Here is a 23,341-nt window from a genome sequence, read left to right on the forward strand (position 1 = left end):
ATTTCAAAGTACCTTCCACAAGATGTTTAAGTACAAAGGAATAAGTGGTGATTTCATAGGGGAAAAACCTGGCAGACACCACCTGACCAAGCAATCAAAATTTCCTCCCAGTAACGAACCATATTGAAGTTAGGTCCCTCTGGTTTCATGCACTGAGAAGGACGCTCTGTGGCCTTATTCTCCCTATTGGTGACTTGCATTTGGCCTGGAGAGCCACCCACTAGGAAGGTCCCCTGCTCCCCTCTGTTGACATGAGAAGCCATCACAGGCTTGGTCTCCACTCTGGGTGCCCTGCTGACCCCAGAGAAAGGCAAATGTCTAAGTCTTTGTGTTTCTGGGGACATTCAGTTCTTATCATGCCTGTCTGAGAGAGGCACCATCCCTGCCCCCATTAAAGAGCTGCAAACCAAGGATCAGAGAGGTAAAGCCACCATCTCTAGGTCACACAGCAGGTACACACAGAGCCAGATTCAAGCTCTCTGTGACTCTGATGCCAGGGCCTATAAGACTCTGCTCTTCAATTACTGCTCAATTCAGGTAGGGACAATGAGCATGCAGCAAGTACCTGCTGTGTGTCAGTCTGGCAGTGGGGCTGGAAGTGAAGGTGGCTGAGACACTGACCCTGGTGCACAGTGCTGTCCTAGCAGAGAGGTACCCTCATACTACCAAGCAAATGGCAGGCAGTGTGTTGCACACACACATTTGTTCATTCAGTCTGCCCTTGCCTGGCTCTGGGCTCAGGCTGGTGGGGTCAGATATAGTCATTGGCCTGGGAGCATGTGACCCAGTCTGGGAGCAGAGAGGTGGACAGACAGCTAGCTGTACAGAGATATGGGCCATGATGGGAGTGGTGGGGGAGCGGGGAAGGGAAAGAGGGAAGGTGGGTTGGTTACATCTAGGAGATGAGAATATCACTGACACTGTGGCTGAAGCAGACACAGCACAGCTCAGAAGGAGTCAAGAATAAAGAAGCTGAGTTGGGGGCCAATGGAGGCAGGATCTTGCTGTGGCTTGGTGCCCTCCAGGACCACTGAAGCTGCAGGTTGGGAAGGCCACCTCAATAGGGAACAGGGTGAGCAAAGGCCTGGAGGCTTGGCCCAGCTGTGGGAAATCATGCCAAGAAGTGTGTTTGGGCACACATGTTTTCCAGAGTAATTAGATTATTTTGGGGGGCAATGCTCTTTCACAGGGGCAGTCATTTCAGCTTGACTCATTTTTCAATTAGGGAAACAGCTTGTGGCTGTGCAGCAGAGGTGGGGCAGGCACAAAGGGTTCCAGCTGGAAAGCAGGATGTGTGCTGGAAGCTGCCCAGGGTGGGGAAGAGCTTATGAAGAGACTCACTCCCGCTGTACCTTCCTGAGGAAGAAGGGAAGCTGCTGTGCTCCTCCTGGGCGCTGCTGTGCTCCTCCTGGATGCAGGTGGACATCCCCAGGCAAGCGGGTCTGACTCTGGTAGGTTACAGCCTCTCTTGGAATGGGGTGGACCCTACGCAGGGGCCACAGGGATGGAGAGACTGGATCCAGTGGCCTGGAGAGTGGGGACAGGTGTGTGGTGAGGCAGGTGCTAACTGGGCTGCGTGTGGTGCTTCTCTCCAGGGCAGCTCTTGAAGTACTTGCCCCAGCAGCTGGGAGCAATGTGGTACCCCTTGTCCCCTTGACTCTGGCTCTGAGAATCTGCTTTGTGGACTCTGAAAGCCCCTGAGAATTGGTACCAGACATGGCTAGGTGACCTCAGGCACCCCCTTTCCCCTCTGGGCTGAGCTCTGATGGAGACATGTGAAGGCCTTTATAGGCACCCCACCCAGGGCTGAACGCACAGCCACACTCTCTCCTTGTGCTGCCCCCCCATCCTCTCTTGCTGCCCCCACCAAGTTCTCAGCCCTCTCCATCTGCCCTGAATAGTCCCAGGATCCCCTCTTATCCATCCCAGCTTGAGCTAAGTGTCATCTTAGGGCCTGGAAAGGAGCAAATAGTTAGGTGCCAGGCACTTATTTAATTATGCAAATGCCACCAGGGAGGCATTTTATAGGTACGACAACTAAGACTCAGAGAGGTTAAGTAATTTTGCCCAGGGTTACTCAGCCATCAAGACACGAACTAATCTGGGAGTTCCCACTGTGGCACAGTGGGTTAAGAATCTGACTGCGTTGGCTCTGGTTGCTGCAGAGGGAGTTCTCATTGTGGGTAGTAGTGGGTTAAAGGATCTGGCATTGCTGCAGCTGCAGCTCCGATACTGTCCTGCCCCAGAACGTCTATATACTGCAAGTGCAGCCATTAAAAAAAAAAAATGGGGGGGGGGGGGGGAAACTAATCTGTAGAATGTCTATTTTTCCACACTGCATCATGCTGAGTGTACCAGTCTTCCTTGGGGCAGTGGCAGTGGGAGGGTATTTCATTTCAACCCCAGCATAATGCTGAAATGCAAATATGAGGAGTGAGTGGTGAAATTTCAGGCAGCAAGAGAAGGGAAAAAAAAAAAAAAAGCCAAAACGATTGGGGAAATATGTGAAAATCTTCAGCAGTAGCTCCTTGAAGAGTCGTGCTGTAAAACTGCTTAGTTTTTAATAATTGGTATAAGATTTGGGAGGAGGGGTTGCTTTTGTGATTTTATCAATGTTACAAACATCCCAGATAAGAGCCAGGAAACAGTGAGTAATGTTGGGGTCCCAGGGAGCATGGGGAGTGGGCGGGCCTCACAGATCCCAGGGAGCAGGAAGCTTCAAGGGGCCCCCTCCCCTGTGCAGACAAGACTGATCTCTTCCAGCCAAGCTCTGAGTCCACAAACCCAGGGAAGTGCAGTGCAGCAGATGGGGCTCTGGGCATGAAAACAGACAAGATATACCAGTACGTTCCCAAGGGTTATTTTCGAGGGGGATAGTGTTATGGGGAGGTTTTTGTGGTTTTTTTTGTCTTTTAGACTTTTCTAGAGCCACTTCTGCAGCATATGGAGGTTCCCAGGCTAAGGGTCTACTTGGAGCTGTAGCTGCCAGCCTGTGCCACAGCTACAGCAATGCGGGATCCAAGCCACACCCGTGACCTACTCGACAGCTCATGGCAAGGCCGGATCCTGAGCAAGGCCAGGGATGGAACCCGCAACCTCATCGTTCCTAGTTGGATTCGTTAACCACTGAGCCACCACGGGAACTCCCTATGGGGAGTTTTTAAGCCTCTTCTTTCTTTTTTGTCTTGTATTTTCACATTTTACATTAAGCATATGTTAGTTTTGTAATCAGGAAAAAGACATGTTAAAAATGTAAAGACAGAGTGTGTGCAGTGGTCCAGGGCTCAGTCATCAGGGCTCTAGGGCCAGCTCTGCCTGTCTTGTGATGTGGCCCTGAGCTTCCTGTGAAACCAGGGAGGACACCTGCCCACTTCTTCACAAAGGAGCCAGGAATAAAAGGACCTGGGTATAAAAGAGACCCATGTAAATGTCAGGACTGGTTAGTATTGTTCTCATTGTGTTTTATTCACTTGCAATGAATCTAATGCCATGCTTCTCATGGGGAACTGTGAAGAGGCATCTGCCACTCCTGTGAGTCTGAGAGGGCTTCCAGCAGCTCCCAGTGTGTGATTAAGGGCTCCAGATCTAGAGCCAGCTGCTGAGACTTAATTTCTAATCCTGCCATACACTTGCTGTGTGTCCTTGGGCATGTTACTCTCCCTCTCTGAGCCTCAGTTCCTGATTTGTGAAATGGGAATAAAAATAGTGCTTGTCTAATAAAGTCATCGTGAGAGCATTTTGTTTGAGAAGCAATGTAACTTAAGAACATAGACTCTGAGTTTTAGTTCTTGGTCTATTACTCACTTGCTCTGCGACCTTGGGCCAGTTTCCTAACCTCTCTGTGCTTCAGTGTACTCAGTTATAAAATGGGACTAATGATAGTTAATCCTCACGTTTTTCTCATAGAGATTAAACACTAGGTTAAATATAAGAAGCTCCTGGTCCCTGCGCCCAGCACACTGGTGTTAGCTGTTAAAATGATAGCACTACACTTAATTCCATGAAATCCTTTGCTGTAAGTATTATATATTTTATCATGAGAAAACCATGCAGTGGAAGCCCTGCCTTTTTTTTTTTTTAGTTTTTAATTTTTAATTTTTTATTACTCAATGAATTTATTACATTTATAGTTATACAATGATCATCACAATGCAATTTTATAGTATTTCCATCTCACACCCTCAGCGCATCCCCACACCCCCCAACCTCTCTCTTTTGGAAACCATAAGTTGTTCAAAGTCTGTGTGTCAGTATCTGGTCTGCAAAGAAGTTCATTGTGTCCTTTTTTTCAAATTCCACAAGTCATAGCATTTGATGTTGGTGTCTCTTTGTCTGACTGACTTCACTTGGCATGATAATTTCTAGGTCCATCCATGTTGCTAAAAATGCTGGTATTTCGTTCTTTTTAATGGCTGAGTAATATTCCATTGTGTATATGTACCACATCTTCTTGATCCTCTCCTCTGTTGACGGACATTTCGGTTGTTTCCATGTCTTGGCTATTGCAAACAGTGCTGCAATGAACATCAGAGTACATGTGTCTTTTCAAGTCATGGTTTTCTCTGGATAGATGCCCAGGAGTGGGATTGCTGGATCAAATGGTAGTTCTCTTTTAGTTTTCTGAGGAATCTCCATATCCATACTGCTTTCCACAGTGGTGCATCAATTTACAATCCCACCAGCAGTGTAATTGGGTTCCTTTTCTCCACACCTTCTCCAGCACTTATTATTTGTAAGCTTTTTGATGATGGCCATTCTGGCTGGTATAAGGTGGTATCTCATAGTGGTTTTGATTTGCATTTCTCTAATAATGAGTGATGTTGAACATCTTTTCATGTGTTTTTTGGCCATCTGTATGTATTCTTTGGAGGATTAACTGTTTAGGTCTTCTGCCAATTTTTTGATGGGGTTGTTTGTTTTTTTGGTATAGAGCTGCAGAAGGTGTTTATAAATTTTGGAGATTAATCCCTTGTCAGTCGATTCATTTGCAAATATTTTATCCCATTCTGTGGGTTGTCTTTTCGTTTTGTTTAGGGTTTCCTTTGCTGTGAAGAAACTTTTAAGTTTAATTAGGTCCCAGTTGTTTATTTTTTTTTTAACTGTCATTACTCTAAGAGGTGGATCTGAGAAGATGTTGTCGTGGTTTATGTCAGAGTGTTTGGCTTATGTCTTCCTCTAAGAGTTTTATAGTGTCTGGTCTTATATCTAGGTCTTTAATCCATTTGGAGTTTATTTTTGTGTATGGTGTTAGGGAGTGTTCTAATTTTATTCTTTTGCATGTGGCTGTCTAGTTTTCCCAGCATCACTTATTGAACAGGCTGTCTTTTCCCCATTGTATATTCTTGCCTCCTTTGTCATAGATGAGTTGGCTGTAGGTGCGTGGGTTTAATTCTGGGCTTTCTAGGAGTTCCCGTCACGGCGCAGTGGTTAACAAATCCGTCTAGGAACAATGAGGTTGTGGATTTGATCCCTGGCCTTGCTCAATGGATTAAGGATCTGGCGTTACCGTGAGCTGTGGTATAGGTCACAGACGTGGCTCGGATCCCATGTTGCTGTGGCTGTGGTGTAGGCCGGTGGCTACAGCTCCGATTCGACTACTTGCCTGGGAACCTCCATATGCCACGGGAGCGACCCGAGAAAGGGCAAAAAAAAAAAAAAAAAAAAAGATTTCTGGGCTTTCTCTCCTGTTCCACTGATCTGTATTTCTGTCACTGTGCCAGTATGGAAGCCCTGTCTTTGAACTGTCTTTGTCTTGGGGCTGCAGAGCCTGAAGGTTTAAGCCCAAGGTCAAACCAAACTGAGCAGTAGAGCGGAGACCTTTCTTTGCCCCCCTGAGCTGCTCATTCCTGAATTCTTTCCCTGCCTGCAATTCCTGTGGTCCTGGGCCTCTTTTCCTTGTGTCCTTGTGTGGCTCCCAGTTCCTTTTCCTGTTTTCTACTCATGTACCATCAGCCCCACAACCAGCCCTCCATTCAAGCATCCTGGTCTCCTGTCACTTCCAGTCCCCAGCCTTCTCCCCTATCTTTTAATGAGCTAGCCAGACTCTGGGCCTGGGTTCAAATCCTGACTCTGCTATTTACTAGCTGTGTGGCCTTGGGCAAGTTCCCTAGCCTCTCTGTAATTCAGTTTCCTCACAGGTAAAATAGAGATAACAATAGTACCTGCCTCCAAGTGTTATTAAAAGACAAAATGAATGAATGCATGTAAAGTTCTGAGAAGAGAGCCTGGCCCATAGTAAGTGCTATGTAAGTGGTGGGTATTATTATTGTTGTTGCTATTATTGTTATATACACATTGGTGTTTAGAATCTGGTGTTTCTCCAAACCCAGAAGGAAGAAAATAGATGCTGTTACCAGTTCCCCCACCTGTGCCCCAACACTGGAGTGCTTTCTGCAGCCAGACCCTGCAGTCAGAGTGTGAGTCACTTCACAGCTCCTGCCTCAACTTTTCCAGCTATAGCTGGGCCAGGAATGCAGAATAGGAATGCCAGAGTTATAAACAGAGGGGGCCACTGCAGGCTGAGCCAGGGAAGAGTCCAGGCCTTGGGACTCCCTCTCCACACCCGGCCTCCAGAAGCAGTCAGGGAGGCTTCTGAGGTAGGGAGCTGGGGGTGGCTGCAGGGCACAGCCCAGGGGACACTGGTCCAGGGAGGCTGTGCCAGCTGGAAGTGGCACTTGCACTTGGCTCAAGTGGAAGCAGTCGGGGCTCTGGGCCAGGCGCTGGCTCCCAAGGCTGCTGGGGCACACCTGCCCAAGCTGAGAAAACAACTCCCGGAAGGAAGGAGGGCCTTGGCTCAGCTATGTGCCAGGCGCTAGTGGGGGAGGAAGAAAACCAGGCCAGGGGAAAAGGAGGCGAGAGAAGGGAGGGAACTGGGTGACCGTGCTGATTAATTCCATGGTTGTTTTTTGTTTATTTGTTTTGGTCTTTTTAGGTCTGCATCGGCAGCATCTGGAAGTTCCCAGGCTAGGGGTGAATTGGAGCTGGAGTTGCTGGTCTACACCACAGCCACAGCAATGCCAGATCCAAGCCGAGTCTGTGACCTACACCATGGCTCACAGCAATGCCGGATCCTTAAACCACTGAACAAGGCCAGGGATAGAACATGAATCCTCATGGTTGCTAGTCAGGTTTGTTACTGCTAAGCCATGACGGGAACTCCCTATGGTTATTTGTTGAATGCCTCTCAGATGCCAGCCCTCTGTTGGGGAGTCCCAGCCCCTGGTAATTCCCAGTCTAGCAAAGGAGGTGAGTGATTCTCAAAAGGTGACTTTGCTTCCGGGAGGGTAGATTTAAGGCGAAGGAGCAACCTGCTGTGAGTGCTGGGGGTGGGTTGGGGTGGGGGTTTCACCAGGCCAGTGGCCAGTAAGGCTGCTAGGAGGGGAGGATTGAGGTTGCATTTTAAAGGATAAGATTTCCAAATCCTTTTCCAAGGAAGTCAGCAAAATTACTGTCCATGAGACGTGATCTCAAATGTTATTCTTTGTTTTATATTATGAAAGCTTGGTGTACCCTCTTGGGGTCACTTTTGATCTTGTTTATTTGTTCCCTGGTCTCAGCCTCACTGTGGGCAGCACACTCAGCTTGCTGAGTGAGCACCTAGGGCGGGGGGCGGGTGGGGGCACCTACACGTGACCCTGTCCTCTAGGGCTCTTGCCTGGGGCAGAGGCAGCTTGTGGGGTTGACGTGGGAGGTGGAAAAGGGAAGGTGATGGGTGTCAGACAGGGAGACAGCAAGACAGGCAGATCTGGTCAAGCTCCATGGGGTCCTGATCAGGGCTATGCTGGTAAAGGTTTAACAACGCACTCTTCAGTAGTGGTGGGCGAGGGAAGGGAAGCTCCAGTTTGTAGCATTTGCCCTGGTGTCAGTACTCCCACCACAATCAAATTCAGGCTACTGACTTGTCACTGAATGTGGAACTGGTTGATTCTCTGATCATTTGTTGAATGCCTCCCAGACGTTGCATTTCTAGTTCTCACCAGCTGATAGGAGCCAGCCCCAGCACATGGCTGACTTTGAATCTTCTCTGCTACTGGTTGCTAGGGCCAGAAATCCCACTCTCAGAGGCTCATCCTTCAAATTCAAGTTTGGTTCATGTTGAAAAGGGAAGCTGAGGGCAGAGGATCATCGGGTCTATTACTGAGTCCAAGCTCTTACTTCTTCTCCACATGACAGGGTACCAGGTGTTGGGACAAAGAATAGTGACTTTATTTGGAAAGCCAGTGGACTAAGAAGATGGCAGGCTAGTGTCTCAAAGAACCACCTTACTCGAGTTAGAATTCAGGCTGCTTTTATATTAAAGGGGGAGTGGGTGTGGCTGCTCATTGCACTCCTCTTGGTATCAGCCAGACCCCGGTGGGGTGGCAGTAATCCTTGTTCTTACAGCTGTCCACTGTCAGACTGGTCACCACGTTCCTATAAAGCTTCAACAAGACCAATGGTGTTTTTTGTTCTTCACCTTTATATCTCTATATGAATGAAAAGTGTTATGCTTTTTTTTCTTTTTGGTCTTTTGTCTTTTCTAGGGCCGCTCCCACAGTATATGGAGGTTCCCAGGTTAGGGGTCTAATTGGAGCTGTAGCTGCCAGCCTATGCTGGAGCCACAGCAACGCAGGATCCAAGCTATGTCTGTGACCTACACCACAGCTCAGGCAACGCTGGATCCTTAACCCACCAAGAAAAGGCAGGGATTGAACCTGCAACCTTATGGTTCCTAGTCCTTAACCACTGCGCCACGACGACGACGGGAACTCTCCCAAAGTGTTATGCCTTTAAAGGTCACGCCTGGGAGGCAGAGCCTCGAGAAAGGGTTATTATGTAGATTTCCAGCTATAGGCATCATTCTTTTACTGTTAGAGGAGACAAAGGTGCAGAGCCAGCATGACTGGGCCCAGGCAACAGAGCTAATATGGAGTTAGGTTCATTCTTCTTGGTTTCAGTTCTACCCTGTATTGGTAGGCCATCCAGTCCCAGGCCCATCATTTGCTGATGTAAAGCTGTGGGCAATTGGGCTTCACCTCCAAGCCTCATTTTCCTCCTCTGGAAATGGGGATCATAGCAGTACTGCTTCCCAGAACTACAGTGAAGATTAAATGAGAAAATTATACATGAGTGTTCAGCTCATAGAAGGCTGCCTTTCTGCCTTACAGGGCTGCTTTCCTGCCTTCCTGTCTGGATGGATGCAGTATTTTTTCTCTTATTGCCTCGGCTTTGATTTCTCTGAGAGGCCTGGGAGGGGAGCCCTGGATTCTCAGGAAAAGAAACTGCTCTCCAGCCAGGTTCTTGCTAAGTTAAAGCTGGAGCCAGCACAGGCCAGCAGTCTCAGGATGTCATTGGAAGCATGCTGTTACTGCCCCGGAGACATGCTGTGGTTTGCTTCTGTGCCCTTGGATTCATTGTAGGGAAAGCTCAGCTGACCTTGCCCTTGCTGTCCTTCCTCCCTAAAGCCTCCTTCTGTCTAGTTCCCTGGATTTTCCAAAGCTTCTATGGCAGTGCTTCATCTGGGGTTGCCTTATTATCTGCTAATTCATACTAGGATGTGAGTAACTGACACCCCCATTCATTCCCCTCGCAGTGCTGCTGGATAAGCCAAATGATTTCAGGCAATAAGGAAAAATGAAAACCAAGAAAGGGAAAACAGAACAGGCTTAGAGGTACAGTTAGGGGTGGGGTAACAGAGACCTGAAGGGGAATCAGGATTGTGGGGTTTGTGGCTCAGTGCCATCACTGATGGCTCACTGTCTGCTTTGCATATAGTTCCCTTTATGAGTGTCAGCTTTCCCACGCATAAGTTGAAGGAGGTGGACACGATGTACTCTGACTACCTCAGTCTTAGATTTGGAGGCACGAAGGGTCACAGGAAGTACATTACCTATTGCCACTGTGACAGAGCACCACCAATTCAGTGCCTTAAACAAACAAATTTATTATCTTAAAATTCTAGAGGTCAGGAGTCTGAGTCAGAAGGCTGCATTCCTTCAGAGGCTCAGGGGAGGATTTGTTCCCTGACTTATCTGGCCTGTAGAGGCTGCCTGCATCCTTTGTCTGGTAACTGCATCACTCAGGCCTCTGTTTCCATCCTCACATTTCCCTCTCTGATTTGGACACTCCTGCCTCCCTTAGAAAGGACCTTTGTGGTTACAGTGGCCCCATCTGGACAATCCAGGGTGCTCTCCCCAGATCAAGATCTGTAATCACACCTGCAAAGTCCCCTTTGCTATAGAAGGTAACATATTCACAGATTTTAGGGATTAGAGTGTGGATGTCTTTGGGAGGCTATCATGTTGCTTATAAGGAGGCTGCGTTTCCCAAAGAGGCCCCATAAAGCCTTGGGGGCATTAATAGTGGAATCTACAGAGGCCAGATCAGCCAATGGGGGCCAAACCTGGGCAACCAAGACCTCTTGAGCCCAAATGACACCTTTCTCAGGTGGCCCCTGTTTGGTAACTCCTGGACAGGGCAGAACAGAAGCCGAGGATAAATGGGTCTGGGACAAGGCACCATTCCTGAGTCTGAAGACCTGGGATTCAGATGCAGCTCAGCCAGTGGCTTCCTGTGGAGAAGTTACTTTGCTCCTGGGTTGGGTGGGGCTGACAGTTCCTTCCTGGTTTGCCTTACAGGCCTATCAGAGCTGACATGAAGGTGCCTGGCCAATGGTTATGTGCGTATATGGGTGCTGGTTGTAATATCATTTCTGGTATTACTGATGAAAGTGATGGGACGGGCTGGTGGCCCCAGAGGTCAAGAGGATGTGGAAAGATTCCCAGGGTGAAAGATCAGGAGGCCAGAGGTCTGGAGAGGAAAAGGAACAGAGTGTTCCAGGTAAAGGGAGCCTTGGAAAGAAGACCTGGTCCATGCTGGGGCCTGCTGATCCCGACTCCTGGCTTTGATCGAAGCAATCATCAGCCTTGGTTGTTTATTAAAGCAAAAGTCAGGGACTTTGAGAAGCTAGGTCAGGGTCAATGTCAGTGCTGACAGACTAGAAGAGCTGGTGTTTAATTAGTGGTAACTCTTGACTAATAAGCTCTAATCAGGCCCAGGTGCAGAAGGGCACTCCCTCCTCCCAACCCCAGCAGCTCACCGACTCCCAAACCAGCCAAGTGCTGGGGGTGACCTTACTGCTGCCCAGGAAAGACAGGGGCTCAGAGACAGGAGACCCCAAGATGCTCGGGGCCAAGTTCTTGAGGCCACTCAGGGTCAGAGCCCAGTGCTAGATAAAGCTTCCCAGGCTGAGGTCTTGGGGTGGAGATAGGCTGTGTGTCTCTCCACCATCTGGCCTGGATGACATTTGACAAGAGTCCAAGGGTGGGGCAGAGTCTCCAGAAATAGGAAGATTCTAGCAGAACTGCATATTTCCATCAGCTATAACGTCACAGTGTCACGGGTACTAGATGGTCCACTGAGGGTCTGAGTCTACATTTCTTTCAAAATTCTACCTAGAAGAAAAATAAACAAAACTTCTGCCAGGAAGGACTGGGGAAAATCATTGCAATACTTATGTAAACAGCTAAAATCCTTACTATATGAAACCTCTTATGAGAATCTCACCTACCAAAAAAATCAACCATGCACAGAAGAAATCCATAATGGCATTGAACCTATTAAAAAGTGCAACCTCGGAGTTCCCATCATGGCGCAGTGGTTAACGAATCCGACAAGGAACCATGAGGTTGAGGGTTTGATCACTGCCCTTGCTCAGTGGGTTAAGGATCCGGCGTTGCCATGAGCTGTGGTGTGGGTTGCAGACGCCGCTTGGATCCCACGTTGCTATGGCTCTGGTGTAGGCCGACGGCTACAGCTCTAATTAGACCCCTGGCCTGGGAACCTCCATATGCTGAGGGAAGTGACCCTAGAAAAGGCAAAAAGACCAAAAAAAAAAAGAAAAAAAAAAAGTGCAACCTCATTTGAATCAAGGAAGAAAAAAAAAATGCAGAGGTACAAGGTGGAGTTGATTTGTATTTCTTGGTTTGTGGCCCGTTATCCTCGCCAGCCTGCAGGCCTACTCTGGTGGCTGTGCGGGATTGTCTGCTTGGTATGAATTCTTTATTATCTCCTTCCTCTCTCCTCCCCAAGCCCTCTCCCCTCTTCTTGCTGAACAATCTAAGGTGCTGAACCTGAAGTTTCACTCCTTTTAGAACATAGAACAGGACTGAGCATAAGTCTTGGTTCATATCAGCCTCTTTTCACTGGTTCATGGGAGGCTTTCTTTTAAAAATTACGTTTAATAATATAATTAAAACCTGGGAAGCCATTGCCCAGAGGGAACTTGACCATGGGCAATGACCTGTCCCCATCTCATGTCTGGCGTCTCCTACCCAGGAAGCTGCCATCTCGAGTCCTGTGCCTGTTTTTCCCTTGTCTTTCACTTCCTTTTTGTTTTTGTCTTTTTATGGCCACACCCATGGCATATGGAAATTCCCAGGCTAGGGGTCGAATCAGAGCTGTAGCCGCTGGCCTACACCACAGCCGCAGCAACGCCGGATCCTTAACCCATTGAGCAAGGCCAGGGGTCAAACCTGCATCCCCGTGGATCCTAGTCGGGTTCATTAACTGCTGAGCCACGAAGGGAACTCCGTCTTTCATCTCTTTGAACTCCTTCACAGCAAGAAGTTCTGCGAAGTGAGTTTGTTGTTATATCTGTAAGGTTGTTGTTACATGCACATGCATTGCATTTGTCTTAATTTTATTAAAAGAGTATCACGTATATATTTGTATGGGTAGTGACCATATGCAGACAGCAGTGAGGAGGTGGAGACTCACAGGGCATGATGGGGGGGGGTGAGGGAGGAATCTGAGGCATCTCCCATGTTCTGGTCTCGGGTGACTGAGTGCCCTTCAGTGAGGTAGACATGGGAGAGGAGAAGTGGCTGATTTGGAAGGTGATGAACTCAGCTCTGGGCAAAGAAATCATTTAAGCCAAAGTTTATTGAAATGCCTCCTATGTTCTGGACATTCTTTGTAGAGCTTAAAATGCTCTGCATTGGAATTCCCTGGTGGCCTAAGTGGTTAAGGATCTGGCTTTGTCACGGCTGTGGCTCGGGTTTGATCCCTGAGCGGGGAGCTTCTGTATCATGGGCACGGCCAAAAAAAGGAAAAAAAAAAAAAAGTCTGCATGAATTATCACATTTAAACCTCACAAGAACCCCATGAAGTAGGCACTGTTATTAATACCAATGTAAAAGTGGGAAATCTGAGTGAGACAAAGGTTTAAAAGGTCCTCTCATCATAGCTAACAACTCTGTGCTACAAACCTACATATACTGGATAAAATATCTTAAAAATAGTAAGTATTTATAAATGAAAATATTGATATTAAACTATTTATAAATAAATATTTTAAAAATAACCCAAGCAAGAGAAATCCTCAAGTGAGAGAAAAAAGCTCAAAGCCAGAGTGGACACACGCTAGACATTTATAGAAAAAAACAAGCCCCACTAAAGAGATGCTCTTATTTAAAAAAAAAAAGGAAAGCCACACAAAGAATAATTGTAAGCCATGCATGAGGAAGAGTATGCAGACACAATAGACAAGTGAATCGGTATCCCTAAATAATAAAGAAAAGCATCAAAGATATTATCTTTATAAATGACGAGGGAGAAAAATAAAGAAGAGAAACCATCACGAAAGAAGTGACTACTGTGAGAATACCTGAGGTTAAGTCACCTACCCATGGTGACACAGCTATTAAGTGACCACCTTGGGCTCTGCATGCCTGTGCTCTTGCTTGCTAGACCACAGGTGCTGGAGTAACTGTGAAGAGTGTACTGGATGCAGTGGCTGAAGTGGGTTTAGAGAGAGGGCGGGAGGCCTGGATTCGTCTCCTTTTGCTCATGCTGCTCTCTGGCTTGCAGAGCTCCAGGACTGGGTGTGTCCTCCAGACATGGCCACCTCCGACTCCCCTCTGCCACTCACCACCATGGTGACCAGTTCTGAGAACAGCAGCTCCTTCTATGACTATGAGTATTACCTGGACGAGGCGGCCTTCATGCTCTGCAGGAAGGATGAGGTGCTGTCCTTTGGCAGAGTCTTTCTGCCTGTCTTCTACAGCCTGATCTTCGTGTTGGGCCTGGGCGGGAACCTCCTTCTTCTCATGGTCTTGCTCTGGTATGTGCCTCGAAAGCGGATGACGGAGACCTATCTGCTGAACCTGGCCATCTCCAACCTCCTGTTTGTGGTGACGCTGCCCTTCTGGGGCATCTCTGTGGCCTGGCATTGGGTCTTTGGGAGTTTCTTGTGCAAGATGGTGAGCACCCTCTATACCATTAACTTCTACAGTGGCATCTTCTTCATTAGCTGCATGAGCCTGGACAAGTACCTGGAGATTGTGTGGGCTTGGCCCCACCACCAGCTGAGGACCCGGGCCAAGAGCCTGCTCCTTGTGACTGTCGTGTGGGCTGTGGCCCTGGCTGTCTCCATCCCTGACATGGTCTTTGTGAGGACACATGAAAACCACCCGGATGTGTGGGACTGCTATGCGGATTTCGGGGGGCATGGGACCATCTGGAAGCTCTTCCTCCGCTTCCAGCAGAACCTCCTGGGGTTTCTCCTCCCGCTCTTGGCCATGACCTTCTTCTATGCCCGCATCGGCTGTGTCTTGGTCAGGCTGAGGCCCCCGGGTCAGGGCCGGGCTCTAAGGATGGCTGTAGCCTTGGTGGTGGCCTTCTTTGTGCTGTGGTTCCCATATAACCTCACCTTGTTTCTGCACTCGCTGCTGGACCTGCAAGTCTTTGGGGACTGCAAGGTCAGCCAGCACCTGGACTACGGGCTGCAGGTGACAGAGAGCATCGCCTTCCTCCACTGCTGCGTCACCCCCGTCCTCTACACTTTCTCCAGCCGCCGCTTCCGCCGGCACCTTAAGGCTCTCCTGGCCGCTGTGCTCAGGCGGCACCAGGCTCTTTACCTTGCCCAGGCCCCGCCGTCCAGCTATTCTGAGAGCAGCAGGCTCACTGCCCAGGAAGATGTAACCAGTATGAATGATCTCGAAGGGAGGCAGGCTGAGGACGCCCCCAACAAGGAGAACGTGGGGAGTTCAGCCTGATCGGCCACACCACAGTCTCTGAGAGCAGATGGAACCCAGCTCAGTGGCACATCCACCAAAGTCCTCCCTTCAAAGGCTTCGGTGACTCAGTTGCTAAGCGCGGTGGTCCCTTCTCGGTCCTCTGACACCAGCAGCGTTTGCTCACTCCTGCCTTCTCCCTTCCCGCTCCTCACCGCCCTCTAGGGGACTCTGTCTTGATGGCTGAGTGGCTGCAGTCCTTCGCCAACTGCCCTCTGTGTTTCCAGTCCTCATGCTCTCCTGTCATCTCGTCTACACCCTGCAGCCAGGGCAATCACGACCCCCTCAGCTGTCACTCCCATCTCCCTCACAGTAGTCCGAGGCCTGCCACCCTCCAGGCTGCCCTCTTCCCTGTGGCTCAGATGGGGAAATATTATTGTGCTGTTGTGCAATATCACAGCCTTGATGATAGATCCAGGGGCTGGCGGTCAAGAGGGGCTGGAGGTGCTCCACCTATAGGAGAGTGTGGGTGGGTGGGAGGCAGAGTGAACATGTGTTCCTGGTGGTCCCAGAGCATGGGCTTCCCTCTGCCTCCCACACCCCCTCTCAGGAGCCCTCAGTGCTCCCTGGAGCCTGCACCGTCTAGTCCAGAATCATTGTCCACTTTTTAGGCTGGAGCTTTTCACAGTTAGAATCCTATACAGTTTCATTCTTCTATTCCTTTACCTCTGCTTTCATGTCCTGGCTGCCAGGCACCCCTTGCAGTTTCCTGCCCATTCCCATCTCTGCTTCGGGCTTGCCAGCTTCCTCAAGGACAGAGATCATTTTCCAATCAGGTATTCACCTCACCTTTGTTGTGTAACTGAATCCTCCTCCTTCTGGGAACCCGCTCCTTGGTTACTCTGCCTTGTGCTTGGTGGGTGTTGCGTAGAGCATGGGTCATCAGCCAGTTACGGCCTCACGTTTCCCTGACATAGAGATCCTCTTGGGATGGGCACATGAGCCAGGCAGAGTGGAAACTGAAGCTGAGGGAGTGTGAGGTCTGGAGCTGCTCCTTCCTCAGCTGAAACTTTAGAAGGTGAGCTGACAAAAGTGAGTGAGCAGACCCCAGGGCCCGTGCTCGAGCCCAGGAGCAAGGCATGGCTTACATGAACCAATAAATTCCCTCCTGGTTTGGGGTAGTGGTGTTTTGTTACTTGCAACCTAAGAACTCCTGCCAGATACACCCTGCCTGGGTGCTTCATGTCTCAAGGTCAGCATCCTTCCTGCCCACTAACACATCCCCTGAGAAACCTTGCCCCAGGGAGCCCCGGGCCCACAGCGGCATCTCCTTCCTGTGCTTCTAGAGTGCTCACTGCTTTCCCACACCTCTTAGTACTGCTGGGCACAACCTGCCATGTCTGTCATGGAAAATGCAGCACAGAACCTGGCAGACAGAAGTGCTCAGAAGGAAGCTTTTAGGTGGATGGAACGGAGGCCAGAAGGACACACAGCTGGGTGAATGGAAGTTCCAGTCTGCAGGTGTAAAATTTGCATTCCCTTTGCTTCAGCCATGCTTGGAATGTAGTAGGTGCTCACTAGGTTGGTGTGGGCTTTTTGTTTTGTTTTGTTTTGTTTTTTTTGTTTTTGGAATGAGTAGCTGGTTGGATAGAGAATTGAGCAGGTGGTCAGTATTCCTCCCACTCTTTTTTTGCCCTGGAATGGTATGGTCATTGCACATGTGTTATTAGCGGGACTGTCCCTGGACTTTGCCTGAGTTGACCTGGCTGGTCTTCCCCTCTGTGTGCCCCCCACCTCCAGTCTCTCTCAGCTCTGGTGCCTTTAGTTCTTTCTCCTCAAGGCCCCAGATTCCCCACTAGGAAGAAAGACTCTGAGCCCACACAGTTCCCTGGGAAGAGGAGATCCTCTGAATCTGAAGGTAGTGATTTGTTTGAGGACGATTTGTTTGAGGATGAGGTTCAGTTTTAGAGCTCTTGAAATCTTGCCCCACAGGGGACCTCTGTCCTGCCCACGTGGCAGCCGGAGCTGTGCCAACACATCTGGGCATCCAGCGTCCCCAACTTTGTGCTCAGGACATACAGAGGGGATGGGCAAGGTATGCCAGGCAAGGGAGGACACAGTGTGTGTGTGGTGGGGTCGATGTGCATGTGTCTGTGTTGCTGTGTGTGTTGGATAAGTACCTACGGCTGACCTACGACTGTGTATGTGGGTCTGACATGAGGGCTCACTGAGTCCACGTGGGTCTGGTGCGTGCCTGCAGATTTCTGTGTGTTCCTGTGTGCCTCTCTCCAGCCGTGTGAGTGTGTGGGTGTGCTCTCCGCAAACACCAGGTATGTGAGAAGTAGTGCCCTTAGTGCCCTGATGCCTGTGCCCACAGAAGAGGAGAAGGCCTGGCTGCAGTTGACCCCTTGGTCCCTCTGACTGTCCCAGATGCCCTACACTGCAGCTGACCACAGTGAGGACTCTGATTGCAGCACAGTTTGTGAGAAGGTTTTCTGGTTGCACCTTCTCACAAACTGGTCAGGGAGAGAGTTGGAGGCAGGCCAGGGAAGTGTCCTCTCCATCCCAACCTGACTTCCCAGCCTGGACCTTGGTCCCTCCTGCCATTCTCTGCCTGCCCCAAGGCTTGGCTTCCCATCTGCATGGCCCAACATACCTGTACTTTCTACCTGGGGTTTCCGGAAAGCCTCCAGGATTCTCCTGGCTCTAGGACTCTGAGGCAGGGGAGACCCTTCTACCCAGGTGACCAAGGGAGGAGGGCAGGCATGGCTCTGCTTGGGAACAGGGCTGCCCACCCCCACCTTGTGAAGTGTGCTGTGAGCGTCCACAGAGGTTATTGCTTATGGAAAAGTATCTCTTTATTTTTCCAGGTGCCTGCAGGTCCACCATTGGCATGCCATCTCTGATCTTCCTTTGTTATAAGCTCCCCCCAGAGAGGATATACATAGGGAGAAAAATTTGGTGCAGAAATGAGGGATTGGCCATAGAACTGGTGGGTGAGGACAGGCAGTGACTAGATGCATCCTTGAGGCCCTCAGTCTTTCTGCTGCCCCAAGCCCTGTGCCAGGGTGGGAAGGGTGCCCTTGTGGAGGTTGTGTACAGCAGTTCCCATGCTGGGGGCGTAGAACTGTGGGTGTCATGGGTCCCTCCCCTAGCAGGTGGGCGTGGGCCTCTACTGTGCATACTAATCCTAGCTGCTCACCACTGCCTGGGGCGCATGTTGTTATGGTGACCACCCCTGACTGTAGGATGGCATACTTATCTTCATCTCATGCTTGACCCACTGAGGTGTCCCTCGGTCCCTGGCAGACTCTCAAACAGACCACAGGATCCATGACATTTCTGGGACATCTGCACATGGTCAACTCTAGGTTGAGGTCTCTCGGTCCTGACTTAGTGGACTTGGGCCCTCAGCCCTGCCCCAGCCTGTCCACAAGCCAGGCTCCTGGTCCCTAGTCCTCTGAGTTAGGGGAATGAGGGGATGCAGCAGCTAGGTCCAGGCCAAGGCGGTATGGGAGAGCCCTGTGTCTTTACCCTTGTTCCCACACTTGCTCTGGCACAGGGCCTGACTGTGTGAGAGAGATTGTTGGTAAGCATTCCAGTGATGTCTTCCAGCCCCCTATGCTCCCCCTTCCTCCCCTGTGCTCCCTCTGTGACTCTTCTCCTTGTGGGCCTGGCTTCTCCTGGCCAATCAGAGCTCTATCAGGCTTCAGGCAGATGTCACCATTTGGGGGCATCTAGACCTGGAGAAAGGCAGGCCCCAGTCCAGAGTCACATAGTTGTGAGAACAGACTGCTGCCCCCAGCCTGGCCCCTGCCCACTCTAAGAGCCTTGTTATCCTAGAAAACTGGGGGCAAAACAGGCAACCTCAAGACAAAGGAAGAGGCCAGTCGGAGATGTAGGGTTGGGGTGGCAGAGAGAAGCCCTCCTGGGTGGTGCCTGCAGGGGGTTCACACTGCCTGGGCCTCCCTCTCCGACCCTATACCAACTCCCTCAGTCACTTCCCCTCCTGTTCCAGCACCAGCCAGGCCTTGCTGTCAGCCAGCTACAGTCCTGCAGCAGCACCCTTCACCCTCTCCCAGCCCTGGAAAGCATGCCTGGCACCAGGGACTTTCCCATTTCACAGGCTGGAGAGCTGAGTGAGGATGGGAGGGCAAGGAAATTATTTGAATGAAGTAAATTAGCCAAGACTGGAAGAAGTCAGGTTTCTGTAATTTACTCTGCATTTAGGGAATTGGGGTCGGAGATAGAGGAATAAGATACCACTCCCTGTGGGCCCCAGTCTAGAGCAGAGGGCAGGAAGTAGAAACCAGAACACAGAAAGCGATGACATAACAGATGTGCTGTGATGCCCACAGTGGTAGGGGAACTCCAGGGGATGGAGGCCATTTCTGGCCAGAGGATGGGATGGGCAAGGGTCAAGAAGGCTTCCGGGAGTAGCCGGCACAAGGGTTCATGGTGAAGGCAAGCACTGTACTTCACGGATGCTTCCATTGGAGAAAGTCGCCAAAGTTGAATTGCCCTGGATTGAAAATTCGGGGACCAACTGTGGCAAAATTAAACGTCAGGTGTGTGGAGGTGATGGGGAGCCAAAAAATGAAAAGGGGGACACTCAGAGGTGCTTTTGGAAAAAAATGTCTGGCAGCAGGCCCCAGGTGGAGAGAAATGTTGAGTCCTGAGCTGTAAAAAAAGCAGTCAGGGTGGGGAAGAGGTGACAAAGTTCCAGGGCCCCACAGGGGGTTGGGCTGACTCAATTGGGGCCTGAGTGTATGTGGGGGACAGGGAGGAGCTGAGGGTCCCCCCTCCCTGTCTGCCCTGGAGGATGGGGTGGGTGGTGGTGCAGTGAGGGGCAGGGAAATCGGGAGAAGGGGCTGGTTCTGGGCAGAGGTGGGGGCACAGATGCTGAGTTCTGCATGGGCCGAACTGAGTCAGTGGTGCTGTGAGACCCCTGTGGGGAGACTGGGATTGTGGGTAGCTGAGAGCTCTGAGCTCAGCAATGGTTGTGGAAAGCAAGGGAAGATCAGCCCAAGATTGGGGTGCAAAGGGGAGAGGGGGCATGGAGGAGGGACCTTGAATAAAGGCAGCCTTTCTCTAGAGCTGCTCTATCCCATACAGAAGCCACTAGCCCCATGTGGCTGTTGAACACTCAGGATAGGGCTAGTCTGAATTAAGATATGCTCAGTATCAAGGGTAAAAAGTGCATACCAGCTTTGGAGGGGAAAAAGAATTGTAAAAGTATTTCATTCATGTTTGTTTGTACATTGACTCATGTTGAAATGCTAATATTTTAGATAAGTAAACTACAGCATAAAAATGAATTTCACCTGTTTCTTTTGACTTTTTTTAAAAAATGTGTCAACTAGGAAATTAAAAATTACACATATGGCTTGCCTGGTACTGCTCTCTGATGACACTGTTCTAGACTGACTTCTGCAGGATGAGGAATAAGTATTGAGGAAAAGAAAGTGCTGCGGGGGTGGAGACCAACCTTTGCAAGATGCCGCCTGACTCACTTACCCAGTGTCTTTGCTGCAGGACTTGTCAAGGCATGTCTTGCCTCCCAAACTGAGTTGCCCACAGATAATTTCCCCTTCCCTGGTCTTGCTGTGAGAAATGAATTCTGTGGAATCCGCTGTGAGAGACAGTGTTTTAGAAAGAAGGGAGGGGAGTTCCTGTTGTGGCGCAGCGGAAGCAAATCCAACTAGGAAACTTGAGGCTGTGGGTTCAATCCCTGGCCTCACTCAGTGGGTTAAGGATCCTGCGTTGCCGTGGCTGTGGCATAGGCCAGCAGCTGTAGCTCTGATTTGACCCCTAGCCTGGGAAACTCCGCATGCCCTGGGTGCAGCCCTAAAAAGCCAAAAAAAAGTAAAAATAAAAATTTAAAAAAAAAAGAGAGGATAAGCCTGGGAGGTGATTGGAAGGAGGCCAAAGAGCAGGGAGGGCATGCAGGAAAGAGGAAGGGGTGGTCAGTGGGGCCTGAGGTTTCAGAGGGGCAGCAGAGGTGGAGATCCCAAGGGAGCACGGGGCCAGCCTGCGGCCGCCTGGACAGAACTCACTCTGTGGGCCGCAGGCGGTAGCGGAAGCGCACCTCGTAGCTGGGCTGCATGGTGCCAAAGCCCCAGCGCTGGGGGTCCACGGGTGGCACAGGCGTGTCCGGGTCCACCAGCTCCAGGTCAAAGTGTGTGACCATGAGCAGCACAAAGAGCTTCATCTCGGTGAGGGCAAAGAACCTCCCAGGGCAGATGGAGATGCCCGAGCCCCATGGCATAGTATAGTGGTGGATCTTCTTGCCTGCCTTGTAGAAGTTTACTTTTCGGCTGCCGCTGGGCGTGAGGAAGCGATCGTACTTGAAGGTGGTGGGCTCGGGGTGGATGTCAGGGTCCATGTGCACCGAGAGATAAGGGAAGAGGGCCAGGATGTCTCCATGACGGAGCCGGTATTCCTGCCCACTGGCCATCTTTAGGATCTGATCACTGTTCACCACCCTGAGGAGGGTGGGCGCGGCCCCCAGCCGCAGTGTCTCCTCCATCACGCTGTCCAGCACTGGCATGTGATTCAGTGCACTGACCTCTAAATCGAAGGACTGCTTGTCCTCCAGCCTGGCTTCCCCCAGGACCCGGGTGGCCTCCTCCCTCACCGCCCGCATGGCCTCTGGGTGCTTCAGGAGGAACAAGAGGGCCCAGAAAGTGGTAGGCCCTGTGTTACCCTGGGAGGCCCAGAGCATCATGAAGTTGAACTTGTCCTGCATGGCTGGGGCTACTCCCTGCTCCCTCAGAAACTGAAGCATATCGGTGATCCAGCTGCTTATGCCGTGCTTCTCCAAGCTGTGTTCCACAGAGAGCATCTTGTGGAAGAGACACTGGAGCCGGCCCACTTCCAGCCACTCCCGTGGGCCCAGCAGAGAGTAGACAAACCTGGGGAACATGCAGTCGAACTTGCGGAACTGCATGAATAACTTCTCCGCCTGCAGCAGGTCCTGCTCCTTGTCTTTTGTGCGGCCAAACAAGCTCAGGTAGCCGGCCTTGAACAGGATGTCATAGCAGAAGTGAAAGAGGCCATCCTCACGCCAGCAACTGGCATCCGGACTAGGGCCCTTGGGCCCCAGCATAACCAAGGACAGGTTGTCCAGCATGGCTTTGTTGAGCTCCTCCAAGCCGTCACCCATGAGGTGCTTGGTGCTGGCTGAGTGTATCATCCGGTGGTCTCCCTGCATGGAGCGGTAGCCAAATACCTTCAGCACCAGTTTTTCTGCATACTCCACAAAGTCTAGTTTTCTCTTCGCATCCTTGAGGATGGGGCCAAAGGAAAGAGGGTCCATGACAAAGGTGAAGTACTGGCCGCCTAGCTGCACAGTGAATATGTCCCCGTGTCTGGCCCACATGTGCTTCAGGAATTCCAACATATTCTTCCGGAAAGTCATGGCATGACCCAGCCAGGGCACGGAACCCTTATCCAGAGGGGGCTCCTCAGGTCTTCGTTGCCGGAGCAGCCCCTGCAGGCACAGGTATCCCACAGTGGCCACCAGCAGGACTCCCAGCACTGGACCCCAGAGCACCATAGCTGTCCTCTTCCAGGGTGAGTTCTTCACACACTGTTCTCTGGGTGCCAGAGAGCTTTTGGGAGGCCTTGGAGACAGAAAGGTCTGTCCACCTGGACCTTGCCCTGTGACTGCAAGTTACAGTAAATAACCCTAGCGAGATAGTAACTGGGAGCAGAATGTGCCCTTGAATTTTTTTAGGACCTGGTCATGTGGGAGGAGGTGGGACCAGGAAGCTGCCCAGAAAGAAGCCTCTAGCTATGGTCACAGCCTCCTCACCAGCTTCAGGCTTTGTTCTGACCTCTTCAGACCCATCTCCAGCATCTTCTCTACAAAGCTTTCCTTGATATCACCTTTACCTCATGAGTTATTGACTATCAACTCCTTTACTGACTCATGAATTCCCATATTCATTAGCTTGCTCATTCAGCAAAAATGCACTAAGCACTTATTGAAGTTTCACCACCCCCTCATTTTTAAAAGACCCACAGAAACTTCCAGGCAAAGGACTCTTCAAGCACAGGCTCAGATTTCAGTCTCAGAGCCTCTTACCCATTGGCTTGCACAATTCTCTATCAAGAAGTACAGACTGGGAATCTAGGAATTATGAAATGTCAGAGATGATAGGGATTTCAAACCAAGGGCTTTATTTCACAATGAGGATCTAGGTTCACAGTATAGTAAGGGCTTTTTCTTTTCTTTTCTCTTTTCTTTTCTTTCCTTTTCCTTTCCTTTCCTCTCCTTTCTTTTTCTTTCTGTCTGTCTGTCTGTCTGTCTGTCTTTTTAGGGCTGTACCCACGGCATATGGAGG

The 23,341-nt window shown here is 50.3% G+C and overlaps 2 protein-coding genes across 3 annotated transcripts; one reads left to right on the forward strand and one right to left on the reverse strand.

The window, feature by feature from the left end:
- Positions 1-1,263: 1,263 nt before the first annotated feature.
- Positions 1,264-20,311, forward strand: ACKR2 (atypical chemokine receptor 2). Of its 2 annotated transcripts, none has more exons than XM_047771231.1 (2): positions 1,264-1,451; positions 13,849-20,311. In XM_047771231.1, the coding sequence occupies exon 2, from the start codon at positions 13,878-13,880 to the stop codon at positions 15,033-15,035; it is 1,158 nt and encodes a 385-aa protein (XP_047627187.1). In that variant the 5' UTR covers positions 1,264-1,451; positions 13,849-13,877; the 3' UTR covers positions 15,036-20,311. The 2 variants fall into 2 exon arrangements, with proteins under 2 accessions (XP_047627187.1, XP_047627196.1); XM_047771240.1 differs by lacking the exon at positions 1,264-1,451 and adding an exon at positions 6,318-6,596.
- A 589-nt stretch (positions 20,312-20,900) lies between these two features.
- On the reverse strand, positions 20,901-22,970 carry LOC125122636 (5-beta-cholestane-3-alpha,7-alpha-diol 12-alpha-hydroxylase). Its single transcript, XM_047771217.1, has one exon. The coding sequence runs from the start codon at positions 22,549-22,551 to the stop codon at positions 21,046-21,048; it is 1,506 nt and encodes a 501-aa protein (XP_047627173.1). The 5' UTR covers positions 22,552-22,970; the 3' UTR covers positions 20,901-21,045.
- Between the last annotated feature and the right edge of the window lie 371 nt (positions 22,971-23,341).

The sequence above is a fragment of the Phacochoerus africanus genome, chromosome 1 (genome assembly GCF_016906955.1).
Source record: "Phacochoerus africanus isolate WHEZ1 chromosome 1, ROS_Pafr_v1, whole genome shotgun sequence".
NCBI lineage: Eukaryota > Metazoa > Chordata > Mammalia > Artiodactyla > Suidae > Phacochoerus > Phacochoerus africanus.

Excerpts from the sequence above, each read along its gene's own strand:
- ACKR2 (XM_047771231.1), top strand. The coding sequence starts at position 13,878 with ATGGCCACCTCCGACTCCCCTCTGCCACTCACCACCATGGTGACCAGT.
- LOC125122636 (XM_047771217.1), bottom strand. The coding sequence starts at position 22,551 with ATGGTGCTCTGGGGTCCAGTGCTGGGAGTCCTGCTGGTGGCCACTGTG.